The 21,817-nt window shown below is 36.4% G+C and overlaps 1 protein-coding gene across 1 annotated transcript in view; it reads left to right on the top strand.

The window, feature by feature from the left end:
• COL25A1 (collagen type XXV alpha 1 chain) overlaps positions 1 to 21,817 on the top strand; it is a 452,646-nt gene that overhangs the window by 412,000 nt on the left and 18,829 nt on the right. Inside the window, exons 20-25 of the mRNA XM_029234563.1 lie at positions 3,600 to 3,668; positions 6,255 to 6,299; positions 7,297 to 7,374; positions 14,220 to 14,264; positions 18,541 to 18,585; positions 21,031 to 21,111. Of these exons, the coding sequence (XP_029090396.1) occupies positions 3,600 to 3,668; positions 6,255 to 6,299; positions 7,297 to 7,374; positions 14,220 to 14,264; positions 18,541 to 18,585; positions 21,031 to 21,111 (363 nt within the window). The remainder of the gene's footprint in view (positions 1 to 3,599; positions 3,669 to 6,254; positions 6,300 to 7,296; positions 7,375 to 14,219; positions 14,265 to 18,540; positions 18,586 to 21,030; positions 21,112 to 21,817) is intronic.

Below are 21,817 nucleotides of genomic sequence, written 5' to 3'. Positions count from 1 at the left end.
GTACAGCTCTGAGGATGGAACTTTATTCATGACAGACTCATGAATCAAAGAAGGAGCAAAATTAGATCAAACTACTTTCTTTTATTTTTAAACCATAGCAGTTTTGCCTCAATGTGTATTGCATTCACCAGAAATAAGCCAGGATGATTTCCAAGAGCTTGAGAAATATGTTCATGGCTTGTTCTGACAGAGGAGTCCTCATTCCGCTGGTCAAGAGAAAATAACTCTAATCCTAGTATATGGAAACTATGTGTGGCCTAAAGGGAGACTAAAACTCTGTCGAATTTATGTAAAATTGCTGTTTGGTCAGCAATTTCTTTTTCACATAATGAGCTGTCAAGCTTATTAACAAAATATGAGGAAAGCCTGTTTTAGCCAGAACAGATTTACACACGAAATGCACTTTCTGGAATAAAAAGAGCTAGAACAAAAGAATAATGAGCATTCTGTGTTCATGTCAGAACTCTCATATTTATTCAGGCTTGCAGCCTCAGAACCAGGTAGAGAAAGAGGATTGCTTTGTGGATAAGCACAAAGAAATGGGAAACCTGGTCAGTGCTGGAGAGGACCAGGCGTGAACATGATCTCTAAATGTTTGTGGCATTTTGTTTGCTAAACAAGGGAAAATAGGAGAAACACAGACTGTGGAGTGTAGAGTTCATCCGTAAATATATTTTCTTTTGTTCACTTATTTTAAACTCTTCCACAGTCAAAAAAATCCAGATGTAGAGCCGTAAAATCAACATTAATTACTGTTCATGAAGAACCCAGCCTGATTTTACAGAACAGATACTTTTATAACAGATACTACTCTGAACTCCCAATAAAAGTAAAGACTGTACTGTAACTGTTTTGTATTTCCACAAGAGGGATGTGAATAAGAAATTCATTTAACAATATTCTGAAGTTAATTTTCAGCTGAATTACCTATCTAACATGAAATTGGTATCATAATGGAAAAGTCATGATTATTTAAACATCTCTTTCAGCCAAACACTAGTCTTTTACCGGTTGCGTAGGCAGTCTGGATTTGTACCAGTAAATTCAGATTTTAAAAATAAACTAAGTCCTCATATTTTATCCCCAACACAGTGAAGAGAGATCATAATGAAGAAATATGTATAATTGCATCTAAAAATCTGTTTTATGTACTGCTGTATTCTCAGCATCTGTATAGCGCCTGAGAGAAACCTCCATCAGTCTAAAGAAATAGGACTTTATTATGAATAATTTAGAATACTTTGTATAATATTGTTTAGTCATTAATTCAACACATTTTTTCCAGACATTTTTCTAGTATTTGAGAATGGGGAATAAATGCAACAAAAACAGTCTCTGCTCTACTGAAGCTTCCACTGTAATATGTGTAAGAAAGGGGTGGAAGAAAAGAAAAAAGTACACAAATATGTAATGTAATTCTAGAGAGAGACTAATAAGCAACTGATTGAGGCATGATGATAATAAGTGATTCTAGGTAAACATATATGGACGCCACTACTCTGGTAAATACTACAGAGAAATGATTTTCTAAAATTTTTGTTTTTCTCTAAAATAAGATTATAGTTACCATTTTAGAATTCTTCTGTAAAATATTAAGAGCAACACCAAACATGGTATATACATATTTAAATAAAAATTCCATATACCAGCAAAAGTGCTTCAGTCTCTAATCCCTGGAAAATCCCTTCTGGAGCACCTTTACCATCTCCTGCATCCAATCAAGTCCCTTGTCTTTCTCCCAACCTCTCCATTGTCCCACTCCCTTTTGGTTCATGCTGAGAAACCTACTGAGTCTTCTTCATCCTGGCCCTAATCTATCCCACCTCCCCTGCAAAACCACAAAGGTTTCCCACAGTGGGCATGATACAGACAAAGATCTTGGAATTTAAATCCCTACATCACCCATAACAGATCGAAATCCTACTTTCTTTTCCTTTCCAAGACGAATCAGTCCTTCAGTGAGAAGGGTGCCTCCCTCATCCATAAACATATCATCACCAGAAATCAAAACTTGTTTGATTATTGAAATTCTACCCATCGTGCAGGAAGCTGAACGCTCTCAAGTCTGTGTTCAGGGAGTGTAAAACAGCACCGTCTTCCTGAAGGGCGATTAGCTAGCTTTTAAAATGTTTATACTTTTTGACACAGCCATTTGTCTAGTAGGAATTTATCCTAAGAATATGACCAGAGATGTGCAAAAGATTTACATACAAAAACGTGTATGCAAAAATTGAAGACTGACTACAGTCAGTTCTATATCACAGCTCTCCCACGTTAAAGGCTTCGGGCAAGTTATTTAACCTCTCTGAGCTTCAGTTTCCTCATCTGTAGACTATGGATACTAACACCTTTCTCATTTGTCCTGGGGATTAGATAGGATAATGCATGTAAAGTGTTGTGTGCAGTTCCTGCACTCATCAATAGCACAGTTATAAACAGTGAAAATTATAATATACACCCTACCTCATCCTTCAGGATATGACCCAAGTCTCACCAAAAGGAAGTCAATCTGGACCATTGAAAACCCTGTGGAGTTTCTTCTTCTCTCACATATGGCCTTACATTACTCCTTAACTCTTAACTATTTTGTTCATGTGGATCTTATCTAACTAGAGCGCTAGCGCCCTGTGGGCAGTGACCATGCTCATCCTTCCCAGAGCTATAAATCTAGTAAAAGCTGTAACACCTATGGATCTTGTACAATGCCAAGCACTTTCCATTTCTAGGTTATGAAACCAGTACTCTAATTTTCTCCATTTTACAGAGGAAACTGAGGCTTTCAGAACTTAACTAACTTTCCCCAAAACACAAAACTGGTAAGTATTCCAGAGCCAGGAGTAAAGCCCAGAAAATCAAATTACAAAACTTGGCACTTAGCCATTTTGCCCTGCTTCGGAAGATCTTAAAAAGTTGCTGCAGACTGAAAACTATGTCCATGCCTGTTGTGAGGTATTAATGATGGCCCTTATCAATTCCCTTTAAAGGTCTTTCTGGGACTTCCCTAGCAGTCCTTTGGTTAAGACTCCGAGCTTCCAGTGCAGGGAGCACTGGTTCGATCCCTGGTCAGGGAACTATGATCCCACATAGGGCGCGGCCAAAAAAAAAAAAAAGTCTTTTCATTTACCAACATAGGCATCTGACAGGCATTTACCAAACCATTTCCTTGTCTATAAAACGGGAATGAAAATGTAAACGTTGAATTTTTTTTTTTTTTTTTTTTTTTTTGCGGTACACGGGCCTGTCACTGCTGTGGCCTCTCCCGTTGCGGAGCACAGGCTCCGGACGCGCAGGCCCAGCGGCCATGGCTCACGGGCCTAGCTGCTCCGCTGCATGTGGGATCTTCCCGGACCGGGGCACGAACCCGTGTGCCCTGCATCGGCAGGCGGACTCTCAACCACTGCGCCACCAGGGAAGCCCTGAATAATTATTTTGATTATTAAATGAGATAATCCATGTTGAGGTTAATACAATGCCGAGTATGTGGTAAATAAATAGTAACTTTCTGCTTTCTTTGATTTTATTCAACTCATTCATTAACCTACAGGGACTAGCTGGGGGTGATAGGGGGCGCCATTTACCTATTTTGCGATTTGTGACAGGGCGACCGTGGGGAGGCAGGGCATCCTGGAAGAGGGGATCGAGGGGAGCCTGGAGCCCCTGGACCAAAGGTCAGTTATTCTCACACTGGAAAACAACATTCTCTGGTTTGGAAATGTGTGCCACTTACTTTAGAACATGCAACTAAAATAAAATTATTCAAGGGGTATTAAAACAGCCAAAATCACAAATAATTCATTGAAATTCACACCAATTCGTTATTTTCTAAAAAGGGTTTTACAATTCAACTTTTCCAGTTTGTTCTGTTCAGTCAACAAATTAATAACACATCCAAATATAAATCGGGAGGTACTGTCACACTAACACCTTACCACTCGATGTATATTAAAACCTACTGAGGAAAATGTGGAACCGTGTTGTGTTAGTTTCTATGGTAATTTGATGGTGTGTAACACCTTGAAAGTATGAGAGCTAAGGATTTATTTGACTGTTCAATCTATTCCTCTAAACTTCCTGAAAACTAGTATGGTGACACTTTATTTTAATAACCCATCCTAGAGACACAGGAAATGATTTACTCTTTGATGAAAAGGAAATTTATGCAAACACTGTTGAGACTAATGAGAATTAGTCACAGAACTCTTCCCATCCGCTGATGGGTGGGCAGTCTTCAGAATTATAATGGCATGAAGGTTGGTGGAGAGACCAGGGAGTGAACTAATGATACGGTGATAATACCTATGTTCAGGGTTGTAACAGCCTACATCATATGGAGTCATATATTGAGGCAGTTAAAATAAAGTGTTTCCATTTTTCTGTATTATTCTGAGTCACTGCTAATTTCTTTTTTTTCTGTTCTTATCTCCCTCTGTCATGTTCTCTTTTTCATCTTCATATTCTTCTGTAATAGGGGAAACAAGGTGAATCAGGAACTAGAGGCCCAAAGGGGTCTAAGGTCAGTAACTGGGTAACCATTTTAATGTAACATGAGGCCGTCATGTAACATGTGTCTCTTCCACAGAGAATCATGTTTTAGATTAAACTCTTTCACACACTGGGGTTGCAGTAATTTCATCCCTATGATGATATCTCAGAAGAGTTGGTTTGTTTCATCTTGTTTGTTTTTGTGTTCTGTACTTCAGACCATTCTTTATGAGAAATTGTATTTCCTGTTTCATACGTATAGCTTATTTGGAAAAAATTAAGTACTTTACTTAAATTATATACAGTATAACCTTATTTTTTATTTCCTGGCTATCTTTGTGATAAATGTTCAGATTATACTTTGCTTTCAAGTCAGTTGACTCCCTTCATGCCATTAAAATTTCACCACTAATTGAAATTCTCTCCTTTATCATGCTCTTTATATAGTACCTGCAATAATCTATATACTACTAGCAGAATCATGTTATTAATCATGCTAATAATGTGGAAAATAAATAAAAGTGGGGAAAACAGCAGAAATTAATAATTCCCCATTCATAGCAAAATTTTATTATTATGGTCAATGTTATTAGCATAATGTGGATAGAAAAATTATAATTATATATATATAATTATAATATAATTATATAATATAATTATATAATATAATTATTAAATTAAAATATATAAATTAAATAAATATATAAATATAAATATATTTATATTTATATTTATATAATTTATAATATATTATATATAAATAAATAAATAAATATAAAATAAAATATATAAATTAAAATAAAATAAATTAAAATATATAATATATAATATAATTATATAATATAATTATATAATATAAATTATAATCCCTTTTCCTGCTCATCTTCATTGGTCCTTATCCAGTTTATAAGAAGGACATATAGAAATGCTTTGAATTCTATTTAGGAAAAGGGCCCTGTAAATTTTAGGCTATTTTAAAGAAGCTTCAAATCTACCCAGGTTCAAATCTCTTCTCCAAAATTTCTGTTTAGACTTCTGAAAATTTTGAGTGTTCTCAGTGATGCATTTGCAGTTTGAGGTTTAGATGATTCCTGGTGTCTCTTGGCGGGGATGGGAGGTAGTCATCACACCATAAATGGACATTTAGAGACTTTTCATGTTGCATTGAAAAAAAGAGAAAGCTGTGTTTGCCCAGATCTTGACCTTCAGCCCCGCCAACCTGGTCCAGCTAGCTGCTGTCCACTTCAGCACTTTCTGAGGGCTAAGAGACCTATACCTCTAGAAAACTTTTCCTTAGATCTTCATCATCAGAGGGAGGTCCAGCTGGTGACCTTTCCCTCCTAAATCTCCCTAGAATGACTTCTCAGAAAACAGACAACCCAATTAATTGGTTGCCTCTTTTCCCCCTTGCCCCAAATCTCTTCATATACAGGCAGGAACATAGCTCAGTCTGAGAGGTAAAATCTTGCTTTGGGTGTCATAGAAACCACTTGCTTTGCTTTTCAAGATCCCTAGGAAGCAAGTTACCATATGTATTGTTGTTTCAAAATACTCTGTCATCTGAAGGGGGAAGTTTAATTCACTTCGGGGGGCATCTTAAAGAAGCATTTGCCATGTCAGTGGTTATTGTATTTCTAGTTGTTATTTTCCACTTCAGAAGTTCATATTAAAAGTGTTGCTGTATGGTGTTAAATACATCCTTAGATTTGAGATATTTCTGGACTGTTGGCCTCACTACTAACTCGGTTTTCTTCTCTTTTCACTGGGGAAAGGGTGACCGTGGAGACAAAGGGGACTCTGGAGCCCTGGGACCAAGGGTGAGTGTGTCTCATCTACTCTTTTGGCCTCCAACAAGCCTAGATTTGAAGTGTGTGTCTATGTGGCTTTTCACAGGGCACTTGGACTAATAATACCCAACAATAGCGCTGGACGTAGACTACTGTGACTATTCCTGCTGCTCCCCCCCTTTCTTCTTATTTTTTATTGTAGTCACCAGGAGCACTGAGTATATAGACTGGAACACGTAAGATAAGCCCATAAGGAGAAGGTCTAAAGAACTCTTTCTATCTACTTCCCCTCTGCCAAATGAGCAATAGCAAGCCCATAGCCATCCACCTAACAGAACTTTCCACTTTTCAATTAACTCAATTAAAAAGAAAGCAATAGTCCATATTTTCAGAACCTTTTTAAAGCACAGGCAGGGAATTAGGACATGACTAATGGAAATTCAGTGGCAGAGCTACTGAGTAGGATAGACATCTTAAAAATATTTGTTCCCTCCTTATAGGTACTGTTCAAATATATATATATATATATATATATATATATATATTTGTTCCCTATTTGCTTCCATTTTAATGGAATTCTATTCCTGTTAGGAAAGCCAAGCATTTCCTACAGTACAGTGTTCCATCTTCTTAAAAAATGAAGAAGCAATCTATGAGGTGTAGATGAGGAGAGAGAGGTCAGGAGTTGCTTTAATAAATATGGATAAAGCCAACAAAATTTTGCACATCAAATCAGATTAGCCTACACATTATAATTTTTAGGAAACAGCTTTTGAGATTGAATTGTATTTCTTTTTTATCCAATTTAATATATTTAACCTACCACAGACAGGAAGTTAGAAGCAGTTTGCCTCCTTTGAAATAAGGACAAACTTTGAACATGATCATTTATTCTAAAGTACATTTGGGCCTTACTCGGGAATCGATGGTCAGAGAGAGCTGTTTGCTGCTATTTCTGTTTTCGCCACAGTCCCTTCTTCATCCTAGCCTAACCCCCGTGATGTTCTCTTGGCTGATTTTTTCATAGGGTCCACCTGGTCAAAAGGGAGATCAAGGAGCCACCGAGATCATAGACTACAACGGCAACCTCCACGAAGCCTTGCAGGCAAGTGACGGCTCCCTGCCTTGATACAGACAGTGACACTGATGAGACACTTGTGATGTGTGTAACCCTCAGCTTCCACCCCCCCAGATCTCAGAAGGCTCCACCGCTCAAAGCACACCTTCTCCCTGATCTCCTGAACCCATCTTCTCCCTGCTCCAGTTTATCCTCTTTATTTCCTAGCATTTTTCAATCTTTCCTTCTCTTTCCCTTCTACCTTCAGATGTGCTTTAGTCAGTCTCATCTTAAATCTTGTACTGGTTTTGCCAAGCTTTGTCTCCTTGCTTGATACGCGAACCTAGCAAAGCCATTAAGAGCCCTGTGGCTCTGGAGTTTGAGCTGCCTGGGTTCACATCTCTTGCTTACTAAGTGCATGAGCTAGGGTTGTCGTGAGTAGATGACTAAGTACATATTATACACTTAGAACAGTGCCTAGCACATAATAAGTCTTTTATAGGTATTTCTTGCTACCGCTCCTGTTCAATTCTTTTTCTTCTGTTAACGAAAGGCCATAGACTGTGTGGCTTGTCTCCATCACCTTTGCTTCCTATTTATCCTCTTCATACTTAGACTCCGCGTTGTAGCTTGTACCATTATTTTGTTGAAATTTCTCTTATAAAGGTCAACAATAACCTCTAGGTCAAGCCCATTGTACTCATCACTCTTGACTTTTACGTGACATTATACTAAACCGCCTTCCTTTTGAAACTCTTTCTTTCTGGTTTCGCCAACCTTCTACTCTCATTTCTTCCAGTTTTCTTCTTGGATGGATCCACTCTATTTTAGTATTTCCAATTTCTCTGTCCACCCCCTAATTCTGGGTATTCTCAAGTCTCTGATCTTTTCTTGGTATAATCACTCCCTTTGTGTTCTTTCCCATTATGCCTTCCAAATCTTTCACCTCCAGGTCTGATCTGCATATACCTCTAGCTTCCCAGGAATATTTCCACTGTGGATGCAACACTGCCTTGTCAACTTTCACCAATACATACAATTATACTGGTTACCTTTCACACCTACCAAATGATTCCCTTTCCTAACTAACCAGTTTCTGTTAACGAAACCACAAGTTTTCTAATTTCTTGAGATGGAAACTTTAGTGTCATTTTAAAACTATTCTTTGTCCTTCATCTTTTATATCTCACCAGAAGCTACTGTTTCCTTTTTCAAAGTATCTCTTGAGGCTGCCCCACTCTCTCCGTTCCCGGCTAGGTCTACATGTTGTTTATATCAGATCTAACACTGCAATGAGCCCTTAACCAATTCCTCTACCCCTAGTACCTCCTTGCTCTTCTAATCTTTTCCTATAGATCACTCCAAGGTTAATTTTCCTAAACTATCACTATTTTGATGACTCTAATCTGTTCGGAAACCTAAGTGACCCTCTTGCCTACTCTGTCAAGCCCAAACTCCTCCATCTGACTTTTAAGGCCCTATAACCCTGCCTTTCCTGTACAGAATGTTTTATTTCCCCACAACATATTTATCATATCTATAAAAATAGCCATCTTTTTTCCTGGTTCATCCCTTTTCTTTCATTCATCCATCTAAATCCTATCCAACAATTCACTGCTGCCACCCAGGTGAATTTCTCCTCTGAATCCTTTTAAATATTAGCAGTCAGGACCCAGTAGTTTAACATTTAATTATTCTCAGATTCCATAATTTACTTTAGTTTTGCCTCTTACCAGATTGTAAATTACTTGTTGACAGGAAACTCATCTTATGCTTATTTTATCTCCCCCAATGTGTCTGACCCAGGTCTAGGCATGTAAATATTAAATAAACTTATTGGTTGAATTCGTAAGTATACTTCATTCATATGCACAATCCTTTTTTTTGCTTGAAAGCCAAATTAGTTGTTTTAAATATTTTCCATTTTGTACTTGTTTGATTTTTTTTCAACCCATATGATTTCACTAACATTATCTAATTATGGTAGATCTACATTTCAATGGTCCTTTGTTACAACTATCATTTTTAAACAGTAAAGCATTTATTAAATAGTTTTTACAGAATCTATCTTCAGCCTTGTATTTTTCTGTTCTTTTTATTCTTTTTCTTCTGGTAAAGCACATAGAGACACATGCTTACTGCTTAGAGAAACATTACTTGGGCAGTGTGTTCGGTCAACAGCTTGAATTAGGGTTCCTCAGTGCAAGTGGACTAGACTCAAGCAGTATCCTCTGGGCTATTGTCAAATTCTAGAATCAGTTTTCTAAATTGTTCCCTTTTTCCCACAAGTTGATAACTGCGTGTATAAAGAAAGAGAAAGAACAGGAAGTTTTTGTTACTTACTATGTGGTCAGAGCTCTTCCTTCTGAAATATAGGGTCACATTTTTCAACTTTATTAGCAAAATTGTAAATTTCCCTTAAACTGCTTCCAGCGGCACCATAATTCTTACTACTGCCTTTAAGAGGTATCCACTCTCTTATCTTTCAAGATATGCTTCTATGTTATTGGCCATGGCCATTTTCTGGAAAGACTGTGGAATAGTTTTAAAACCTTTACATGAACAGAGCCTGGCATGAAGCAAGCTACCCTCGGTCTAAAACTGAAATCTGCTTTGATTTCCCCTCTGTTACTAACTAGCTGAGTCACTTTGGGGAAATCACATAACGTATCTATATTTCATCGATCTGATCTGTAAAATGACGATGATTTGGAATGGATTTTTTCTAAGAGTCCATAAAATCTAATATTATGCTTAGGGTTATTTTTTTAGGAGCTCCTGAATACCCTTTGTTGATGTGCCAAAACGCACTGTACTTTTTTAAAAAATCTAACACCTACATCTTGATATGAAAGAATAGATGTGCTCAGGTTCTTTTTTCACCTCGAGTTCTATATGACTGTAAACCAGTCAATATCCTTCACAGCCAACTAGTTCATGTTTATACCTCAACCTAAAGATTTATTATTCTTAGGGGGTTGTTTAGGCAACTACGTGTTGTGCTTGTAAATAGCTTATAGTGGTTTTTTTCACTTCAAAACTGTTTGTTTTTCCAATATAGTACTCTAGTGAATTAAGAGTCCCTAATAAATAAATTAAACTAAATAGCCATTAGATTGAGAGGAAGGAATAGACATTTATTCTTCTAGTTCTCTAACCAGTGATGGATATTCAGTTTTGTGAATTCCATTTCAGTATTGCCTCCTCTAGAAAAGATCTGCCCCAAAATCTGGATACTTAGATAAATAAGTGCATATTACAATTATAAAAATATCACTTAGAAATATAAAATTTTACTGTTGCCGCTACTGAAAATTGTTACAGGTATACCTCCTTTTATTGCACTTCACTTTATTGCAATTCGAAGATACTGCAGTTTTTTACAAATGGCAACCCTGTGCCAAGCAAGTCTATTGGTTCCACTTTTCCAACCGCATTTGCTCACTTCATGTCTCTCTGCCACATTTTGGTAATTCTCACAACATTTCAAATTTGTTAATTTTGATTATATTTGTTATGGTGATCTGTGATCTTTTTTTTTTTTTCCTGGCTGTGCCGCATGGCTTGCAGGATCTTAGTTCCCCAACCGGGAATCAAACCTGGGCCCATGGCAGTGAAAGGGCTGAGTCCTAACCACTGGACCACCAGGGAATTCCCTGTGATCAGCGATCTTTGATGTTACTATTGCAAAAAGACTATGACTCTCTGAAGGCTCAGATGATGGTTAGCATTTTTTTAGCAATAAAGTTTTTTTTATTGAAGTATAGTTGATGTACAATATTATGTAAGTTCCAGGTGAGCAATACATAAAGTGATTTACTGTTTTTAAAGGTTATACTTCATTTATAGTTATTATAAAATATTGGCTATATTCCCTGTGTTGTACAATATATCCTTGAGCAATAAAGTATTTTTCGATTAGGGTATGTACACTTTCTTTAGACATAATGCTATTGCACACTTAATAGACTACAGTACAGTTTAAACAAAACTTTCATATGCACTGGGAAACCAAAATTTGTGTGACTTGCTTTATTACGACATTCACTTTATTTCGGTGGTCTGAAACCCTAACCCGCAATATCTGAGGTATGCCCGTATTTACATGAGCATTTGTCATAAGCCATTTATTTTGATTTTTATTTAAGGTGGTTATGTTTCCACAATTAGCAGTAAAACCTTTCATTTCCTACCTCAAGCTTTTAAAATTTCTCAACACCATATAAACTAAACCTCTTCTCTAGTGTAAATCAGGGGTGATTTTAAGCTTGCATCATTATGAGACGTGAAAGAAAATAATTTTTAATTCTACAGAGATTCACATAAGCATCTCAGAGAATAAATCACAAAGCATCCTGCTAGCCTTCAACCAATTTACAGCTTCTTTAACTCATGCCTCCCATTTCACATGCCTCAGTAGAGAATGACATGTCTTTCTCCATCACTACCAAAAATGCTGGTTTTCAAATCATTACTGAAGTTCAACAGAGAACCCTGCTGAGTTTATGTAGTTTTAACTTAGAGGAACCAGATACAAGAAATCCAAAGTGAGCCAACATCTTTAGGATGTCTCTGAGTGTCTGCACACTGGTTCTTCAAGATGGCAGTTAAAACTATGTTTTTGAGTAGTTAGCTTAGTTTTCTATCATTTGTTCTTCTGTTAACTGGGTGGAACCTGCTGTGTATAATTTTTAGGTCTCACAAATATAGTTATTTAACAAGCTTATTTAAACCCCTTCTGTTATAGTTCAGTTTCCAATAATAATGTTCTTTTATTTAGGCAACTCATTTTAAAACATGTTGTTATCCTTGAACTTTCAAAAAGACAAGCTAGTTTTGTGCTTAGGTGGAAAATGAATCATACATGGCTCAGGTTGGAAAACCTCTGAGACTTTAAATTTTAAACTCCTTCCCTCTCCAAGGTTTTATGTTTTTGCTGTCTAGTTAAAAATGTTATTTATAATTGGAAAGTAATGATAAAGGAATTATTTCTACTCTATACTTTTCTAATAGCCTTTTTTAAATGACTCATCTACCCATATAGGAGCAAAGAAGTAGCTTTCTCATAACCGTAAATTCAACTCTTGGTTTAGATGAATCCCTTAAGAATAAAATAAGTGGTACCTTATGTTACATAGATATGATGGTATAAAAATCTGGGCCTTAACTTTTTTATAACCTTGCCCCAGTTTGTGGCCATTTTGCCTTCTATCTTAGAAGCACTGGTTATTTTTTCCTACCCTGTCTTCTCTGAAGCTGTAATGACCGTGATTGATCTTATCCTGGAATACAAACTTGAACCATCTGTACACGGGCATAAATGTATTGTTTTCTAAGGAATGATGCACCATATCACTAAAAACTCAAGTGTTTGAAGTGAGATGGGTGGATGATGTTAAGATTATTTTTTACAACAACGACAATAAAAAACAGCACCAACACCTTGAATTAGAAATTGGAAGGGAGCAGTGGAAGACAAAAAGATGGAGTTAAACCGATAGTCACAAGTTTACATGTAATTGGACAGTGTTTGTCTAGGACCAGAGCTCCTAATGGAAAATGTTCTCTCCCCTAAAATCGCATAAAGTGGTACAGGTGTTACAGAACTTTTTGTACAGCACTTAGACTAGAAAATCTTAAAACAAAAATGGTTTGTGGATTGGGGATTGCTTGTTTTAGAAATTCATACTTTGAGAGAATATATTTTGGTACAGTATTCAAGCCCTTTACATTAAGAAACAAGGCGAATCCCATGTCAATTCTTGTCTTAGTCATGGCACACACACACAGACACACACAAACACACAGACACACACAAGCTAATTATAAGGCACCAAATGAGATACAAACTAAAAGAAAAAAATATTACTTATACAATTAGATATTTCCGTTTTCTCTAATCAAAGTACTCTAGAAATAGAGTTTTTATGAATAGGAAAGTTTCTCAGCTCCCAATTATACTGACAAGCCACCAGTGTACACCATTTTACTTCATAATTTAAATCAGTGAATTAAAATGTTGACATTTCTGTTTTCTTTATCCATAGATTTTTAAATAACATACTAAAAAGAATTTTTACAAGCTATGGTATTCGTTTGAATATAAGATATGTTTTCAGGATCTTGTCAATTCCTTATACATCAGTCTTGCCAAAATATATTCAAAATCTTATTTCAGAAATGTATTACTGTACTTTGGCACACAAATTAGGTAACTCTGTCTTTATCAATACATTTTCCCAACAGAGGATTACCACCTTAACAGTCACGGTAACTCCTATTGCATGATTTCTGTGGTTTGTGACTTTGTATTCGGTGTTGATGCATGCCGGTCATAATAGTACTAATGTAGCCGTTGTTGTTATCTGATATTTAATGTTATGTTTTCTTATAGTAGTAACCTTTTACAACATTTGCCCCAGTTGAATCACTTTGTCTGCTTAGTAAAAAAGTCAAAAAAAAATTTTATTGTTATTTTTCTTAAAAGTCTTTGGCTTTATCTTAATCATGTGGCTTTGTTCTTTAGTGTTTGGGAAATCAAAGCCTTTGTGAGGGGGTAGGAGAGAAGTGTTTCTAGAAACACAGGATATATTAGGAAGTTAATTCAACCCCAAAAGATGTATGTGGGACATGGCAGCCATTTTACATTGTCTTACAAATCAACTCTAGAGCATTATTTTAACCTAAATGTGTTGATTTTTTTCTGCATATAAGTAGGTAGATTTTATAATTCCGTAACCAGTGAAATGTTTCCTCTTTGCATATCAATACTGGAGGATATTTGATTATGATAGAAATTAAGGAGGTGTGGAGTGTACTTAGTATTTAAAGCATACAATTTATTACAGATACTATCTTTTAAAACTTTAAAACTTTGTCTTTTCTGGATTTAGGGTCCCCCTGGACCACCTGGACCTCAAGGACTACAAGGGCCAAAGGTTATTCTTTATTTTACTTGTTTCCGTTTACTACATATGGTGCAGAGAATCCCATATTAAATATATGTATCTCTGAAAATCAATCTTACAAAATACTGGAGGAGCTGAGATCAACAATATTGCTTAAGAGAGCTGAGAATAGAAATTGAGGTCTGGGGCTTCCCCGGTGGCGCAGTGGTCGAGAGTCCGCCTGCCGGTGCAGGGCACATGGGTTCATGCCCCGGTCCGGGAAGATCCCACATGCCACGGAGCGGCTGGGCCCGTGAGCCATAGCCGCTGAGACTGCGCATCTGGAGCCTGTGCTCTGCAATGGGAGAGGCCACAACAATGAGAAGCCCAAGTACCGCAAAAAAAAAAAAACAAAAACAGAAATTGAGGTCTGGGCTGAAGGAAGAGGGATCAGAAAAAAGAAAAATTAGGAAAGAAGGGAGAGAAATAGAAATGGCATTAAATTTAGAAGGAGGACATTCAGAAAAACAGAATATTAAACAAAGGAAAAACAAGTTTTACAGAAATTGTAAGTGTAAAGAAACACTAAATGTGGTGTATGGAAAAAGGCAAATATTTAAATTGAAGGAAAATTTACTCTGACACCAAAAAAGTTCCTTTCTTTCAATCCTTTCGTAATAAAAAGAACAAGAAAAGTTTCAGCATGACACATTCACAAATGACAATTTTAGGAATCACTTTCAGTCATTTTATAACACATCCTGCTATATATATATATTCAAACGTTCTTCCATTTAAATTTCATCTAATAGAACATACCAACTATGAACAGTAGAAACCCAATTACTTGATTATATCTAAAATTTATTGGTAATGTTAGCTTTTTCCCTCAAACTTAAGCTTATTAAACCACGTTTGATCAATTAATACATGGCCAGCGATTCTGGCTTTTCAGACCTGAGCTACACGTGTTGAAATACGACTTTCATCATTGGGTTTCTTGTAGGAGATTCAAGTGGTGTCAAAATCCATCTTTTGTTTATGCCTTTAGGCAGTTTATTTGCTAAATCTACCTCATACACACACATGCACACACACACACACACATATCAGCTTTTGTACTTTTTCAAGATACTTAAAAACTGAAAGCTAGCACATAGAAACAATTATTTTTCTATTATTAAAAGGAATATGCAGTAAAATATTACTGAGGTCCTTGGCTATGTGAGATATATTTAGAACATAGATGCTAATTTCAAACAGATTTCATGTATAACATTACTGTAAGTTTGGGGATTTTTTATTTTCTATTTCTCCACCACATTCTGCTCCCTAAGAGATATAACACAAAAAATGCTCCAATCATATGCAGTCTTTATCCCTGGTAAGCAAGTTGGCCTGGATCCCTATTCTTTAGTATCTTGGTGAACTGGACTAGAAAACCTAGACGGAAATCTGTAGATTCCTTTTTCCTCTGTGTAGAGTCAACCAAGATCTAAGATCCTTGCTTTATGCCCCCACTTGACTAAGTCTCCAGAAGCAAAATTGTCCTCAATGCTAAATATGTACCTTATTCCATACAAACCTCAAAACCTTCTGGGACTTGATTCTTCTTTATAGCCCAAAGGCCTACAGAAGCCCCAAAAGCACTTGACCCAAAGAAAGCTACCTAGCTACCTAGCCAAGAAAGCTATATCATTAAAACCTACATCCCCTGTGTTTTATAATCCAATTGCTATTCATTCACTAATTACATTAATCAACAATTAATTTGGGGCCTCTATTCCATGGTAAATACTGATATCTAGTAAAGATACTAGGATATAGCAAGGGGTTTTATTTTATTTATTTATTTTTGGCTACGTTGGTTCTATTGTTACTGCACGCAGGCTTTCTTTAGTTGCGGCGTGCAGGGGCTACTCTTCGTTGCAGTGCACAGGCTTCTCATTGCGGTGGCTTCTCTTGTTGCGGAGCACGGGCTCTAGGCGCACGGGATCCAGTAGTTGTGGCTCGCAGGCTCTAGAGCACAGGCTCAGTAGCTGTGGTGCACAGGCTTAGTTGCTCCACGGCACGTGGGATCTTCCCGGACCAGGGCTCGAACCCGTGTCCCCTGCATTGGCAGGCAGATTCTTAACCACTGCGCCACCAGCGAAGCCCAGCAAGGGGTTTTAACAAGGAGTATTAGCCCAGGGATGGAGAAAGGCAAGTAAAGGCACAATTATTAATAAACAGAGTAAGTACATTGGTTAAGATGTGTACAGGAAGGCTCCTCTCTGCCTTGGGGTCAAGGATGACTTCGAGCTGAAACTGAAAGGCAGGAAGAAATTGGCCAAGTGAATGTCTAGACAAGTAGTGTGGGGGAGGGTTGTTAGTCATACTCCCTTACCTCTTACCGTGCCACCCTTCCCACTATGCCAGCACTCTGGCCCACCTCGTACACGCCACAATGATCTTGTAATTGAGATCTTGGCTTAGTTGATACAGTCCTTCATGCTTTCCATTATCTCCCCTTGAGAAGGTTGGGATAATTGCAGGGAGTTGTGCCTATGACCAGGAGTCAGCAAATTCAGCACGGGGCAAATATAAAACCCATTCTCACTCAGGACGCACAGCCTCAGACTGAATGGGAACCTATTCAAATTAGCATTCCTCCTTCCTTTATCAAACAAGGACTGTTTGACTTCTTATACATCAAACAACTCTTTACAAACTACTTTTGGTGGGTGCAGGATAAATGAATAACTCATGAATTATATTTTCCTTTAAACATTTGTGGGTCACATTTTGAAGGGAAAAGCATAGCAACCATTACTGGCCCCAGCGTGCTGACAAGTATTCAGACTGCATGAAACTAGGGCTTAGCCAGTTGCGTCCAACCTTAACAGACTTGTTGGTGGCAAAATAAATGTTGCCGCTACCACAAAGAGCAGGAAATCTGGAATTTTTTAAAAAAGGATTTTTTCTTTTTTTTTTTTCATGTGTTTGTCATGCCTTCCTTTAACATTTGGAAGGCTCAGATTTCCAATAGCTCTTAAAGTTCTAACCAGGGAAAGCAACTCTAACCATTTCAATATTGTGGTTTATAACATCACCAAACAAACCTTTCTAGAAAAATACAGCCTCAAGTCAGTTCCCTTGGAAATCTGTCTGCGAGGCAGGCCACTCACACACTCCAAAGAATTGTTTTTACAAAGTTTCCGAGGTGTGGGCATCAGAGAGATTTATAATGGGGTCTACATAAATGACCCATTGATATAAAATAATATCTTGCCTTTCAAAGAATTTGTTTGTTCAGTACCTTTCCAATTGAAAAGTAACTGGACATTTGTTGTTTGAATAAATCTCTAGCACATTGTTTAAATTTATCTTTAATGGAACATCTTCAGTTAAGAAAAAATAAATCCATCTATTTTGGGTTTGTCAAGTGTTCTAATAAATCATGATATGAATAGTAAATTCAGTTCGTTCCTAGCATAGTATAGGAAATTGAATTGATCCAAAAGTAATTTTCTGTGGATTAAGATATTATCTGATATATTATATCCTTCAGTGAGGCTTATCTGGAAATAGCACATTCACAATCATTATGAATTTGTATTCACGGTTCAAACAATGCCAGGTTAAATATTATAAACATATGGGGCCTTTCATTTTACTCTTTCTTGAGTTAACTACCATGTTTTTGCTTTTTTCTAAAATTGGAAAATAAGAGAAATCATACAGAATTTTAAGGAGGAAAAAATTAACTATTATTTTAATAGTTAATTTTAAAAACTATTATTAATAATAGTTAATTTTAAAAACTAATAGTTAAAAATTAACTATTATTTTTAAATTAATTAAAAAATTAATTATTGAGGCGTATAGGTTGTTCCTGGAGGATATGGTCAGCCATCAGATGATTTCAGTTTTCTTTCACCAAATTCTTATAGTCTGAATCTCACATGAGGGGAAAAAATAAAAACACTGAATCTTAGCGATATGTAAGTATTATTATACATAATATTCAAAAAAAATGTTATTTTGGAATTCCCCAGCGGTCCAGTGGTTAAGCCTCTGGGCTTCCACTGCAGGGGGTCCGGGTTCGATCCCTGGTGGGGGAACTAAGATCCTGCATGCCACACAGTGTGGCCAAGAGAAAAAAAAACATTATTTCACTTTGTATAGTCATGTGGTATGATGTAATAACGTACTTGAATTATGATGCATTTGCTGAAAGTTAAATTGTACTGTTACCAACTAGCATCATTTTTTGCCTCATTTTTACTTAGTGTAGTATGCTACCAATAATAAATAAGAAGCTAGCCATCAATTTTTATCTTAACAGGGAGAGCCAGGATCTCCAGGAGTCCCAGGAGTTGATGGAGAGCAGGTAATTTTCAAAGACATATACTGTCATTTAAAGCATCATTATTGATGACCTTTTGTTATAGGTTTGAAGACCAAAAGGCATGAGTGTTGATTTATGATATTCTCTTTTTTTTTCTTACCTTCTGTTCTAGAGACTACATTAACTCTAAAAAGCAATTGGTTTTAAATTAGGTGTTAGTTTTCTTTGTACAAACATACAAGTTATATGATGCTTTAGATTTGCCTTAATAATCCCTATCAATCTACCAATGACATCTCTGTGAATTTTTATTAGACTTGTAAGATAATTACCAGTTTAGTAAGAATTGCCTAACTCTTGTCAGTGAATACAAATAATTCAATATTTAAAGCTGTGACGGTAGTTTCCACAAAATTAGATATTGCTTACATGTGTGATTTTGACATTGTTGTCTTTTCCCAAATAAAGACTGTACCTAATTTTCTAGATCATTAGAAAAGACAGAAACAAGCAGGACACTTGTAGCTTTGTAGAATATGGCAGTATCTCCGAGGGTTTCCCCTAAAACAGAGGTTGACAAACATTTTCTATAAAGGACCAGATAGTAAATGTTTTAGGCTTTTCAGGCCATAGACATCCTCTATCAGATTTTTTGAATGCCACTTAAATTTTGTTTTAAACATTCAGCCTGTACAAAAACAATTCCTGGGCTGGATTTGGCCTGTAAGCCATGGTTTGCCAACCCCTGGTAGAAATGAATCTGACTAGGAGAGTGTGGACAGTATTCAAAATTCAGAATCTAATCACAAGGATGAGTTTCAAGATTTTTGATGTTTTCTGGGCTTCCATTATTTACCTAAGAAATGGCTAAAATCAAGAAGATCTTAAGAAATCAAAGACGTTCTTGATACAGTTTGTGAAATATCCTTCTCAGGAGATAGTATTAGATAAGAAAATTAAGAGAAGGGTTATTTTAATATCAGAGTTGTATATTGAAATCATATAACATCACACTAAATTAACATGTGGTAGTTATAAAAGAGACTTTAGATGATCTGCTATATCCATCAGAGATCACATTAGCATTTAAAAATCTGATGGTATTACCTCCCCCAGTTAGTCATTATAAATAATTTGACATACATAATGACATACTACATGGTATGTCATCCCTACATATACAATAGCTGAATTTTTTTCTATAGGCTTCACAAGGTCTTCTTCTACTACTAGGTCCAGTGGGTTGGCTCTCCTGCTGCTCTCTTTTACTAGATTCCTGAAACCAACCAGGATCTGATTAACTATAAGATCCATCTATCTATTTAGGTACCTACCCACCCACCCACCCACCTAGTGGGTGACTCTGAAGTAGGTGCTATGAAACAGATATATGTAACAAGAAAAGACAAGTTCCTGTCCTTAAGTAGTTTTTGTTTTTTGTTTTTTTGCGGTACGCGGGCCTCTCACTGTTGTGGCCTCTCCCGTTGCGGAGCACAGGCCCCGGACGCGCAGGCTTAGCGGCCATGGCTCACGGGCCTAGCCGCTCCGTGGCATGTGGGATCTTCCCGGACCGGGGCACGAACCCGTGTCCCCTGCATCGGCAGGCGGACTCTCAACCACTGCGCCACCAGGGAAGCCCTTAAGTAGTTTTTAGTATAGAAAATATGAACAGGTTAGTGCAACCAGGGATCCCTATAACCATAACTAAAATAACTATGATCATCTCTGCTGAAGGATGGGCCGTCTGGTCATACTGCAGTGAACCTCCTTAGATGAAAATGCTTAACGATATACATTAATTTCAGTATTAGTATCACAAAATTCCTATTTTTTTGCATTCAAAATACACATATATCTGTTTCCTCACTGTAAAAAGAGAATAAAAATCACATCTTCGATCACCTCATAGAGATGTCACGAGAACAAAATAATAACACTGGAAAAGTGGAAGTATTTCTAAGCATTAATTGAGCATTAGTATATACTGAATGATCTACCTGTCTGTAGATGGGACCATTGAAAACTGTTGGTGATTGGAACCTCTGCCTGCATTTAATAGGAATAGAGGGATATAATGAGTGGAGATGTGAAAAATTTATTTGGACCTTTGTTACTATAACACTAGGTCCTGCTTCAAAATGTATATTGTGCATTAAGCCCATTAATTTGTTTTCAGGACTGGTGATATAAAATTAGCTGGCAGGTAAAAATGTGGAATCAGGAGAAATGATGTCAACACTTACATTCCTGCTTTTCATACTTAAATGGCCTAAGTAATAGAATTTAATCTCTTCCATTACAAGAGGAAATAGTATTGATTCAATGTAGAAGTTTGCTATAAGAGATAACTCTACCTAAAAATGAAAATCAGAATCATCTCAGCCTGAGGCCCATCTATTGGCAAAAGTAATCTGGAATTCTATTTTCCCTATTATGTAACCATCCATGGTCAGTATGATTCTTAAGTGCAAACCATATCATTTGTAGGGACTCAAAGGTTCAAAGGGAGACATGGGGGACCCAGGTATGCCAGGTGAAAAAGGAGGAATTGGACTTCCTGGATTACCGGTATGTTTATATTTTTAAAGATGTATTCATATTAAGATAAATTAAATAATCAGAAAATAGTTGTATTATTAGCTGCAGTCTCATCTAATGGTTCATTTAATATTTTTATTATTAAATATTTGAGGTGTTTTTGGTTAATTACTACAACTAAGGCTCTAGAAGACATTTTAAAGCATCTAACCAAATGAATTATAAAATAAACCTTTATGCTTTCCTGAATTATTTTCACTAGAAGATAGTAAAATAAATAGAGTTGGTCATTAATGTAGGATGTAACTGATCATTTTTACATAAACAATAAAAAAAACCTAAAAAATACAAAATAATTAAAAAACAAATTACTCTGGAAGTGTTCTCCTTATGTTACAGTATTATGGGATGGTGTTTTTATGGTTTCCCCCATAATTTTTACTGAGAATTTGGAGAGGGAAATGTAGAAAAATGTAGGGAAAATAATATAGAAAACCTCACCGCCCTAGATCATTTTGTAAAACAAGGAAATGTGTAAATAAGTGTCAGTGAAAACGAAGTTAAAGGACTGCTATTTAAAGTCAGCACCACCATTAAAAATATAACAGTTATAATTGGATATATTTAGCAATGTATAAGTTTAACCAATCAAGCATAACTTAGTTTCATTTACTTTATCATTAATTTCACATATCATGCACAATCCCAGGGATTTGAGGAAGCTTGCTGTTTAGCT

The sequence above is a fragment of the Monodon monoceros genome, unplaced genomic scaffold (genome assembly GCF_005190385.1).
Source record: "Monodon monoceros isolate NGI ecotype Baffin Bay Population unplaced genomic scaffold, NGI_Narwhal_1 Super_Scaffold_20, whole genome shotgun sequence".
Taxonomy (NCBI): Eukaryota; Metazoa; Chordata; class Mammalia; order Artiodactyla; family Monodontidae; genus Monodon; species Monodon monoceros.
Note: the sequence above shows the minus strand (reverse complement) of the source record. Positions and strands in the feature narration are given on the sequence as shown.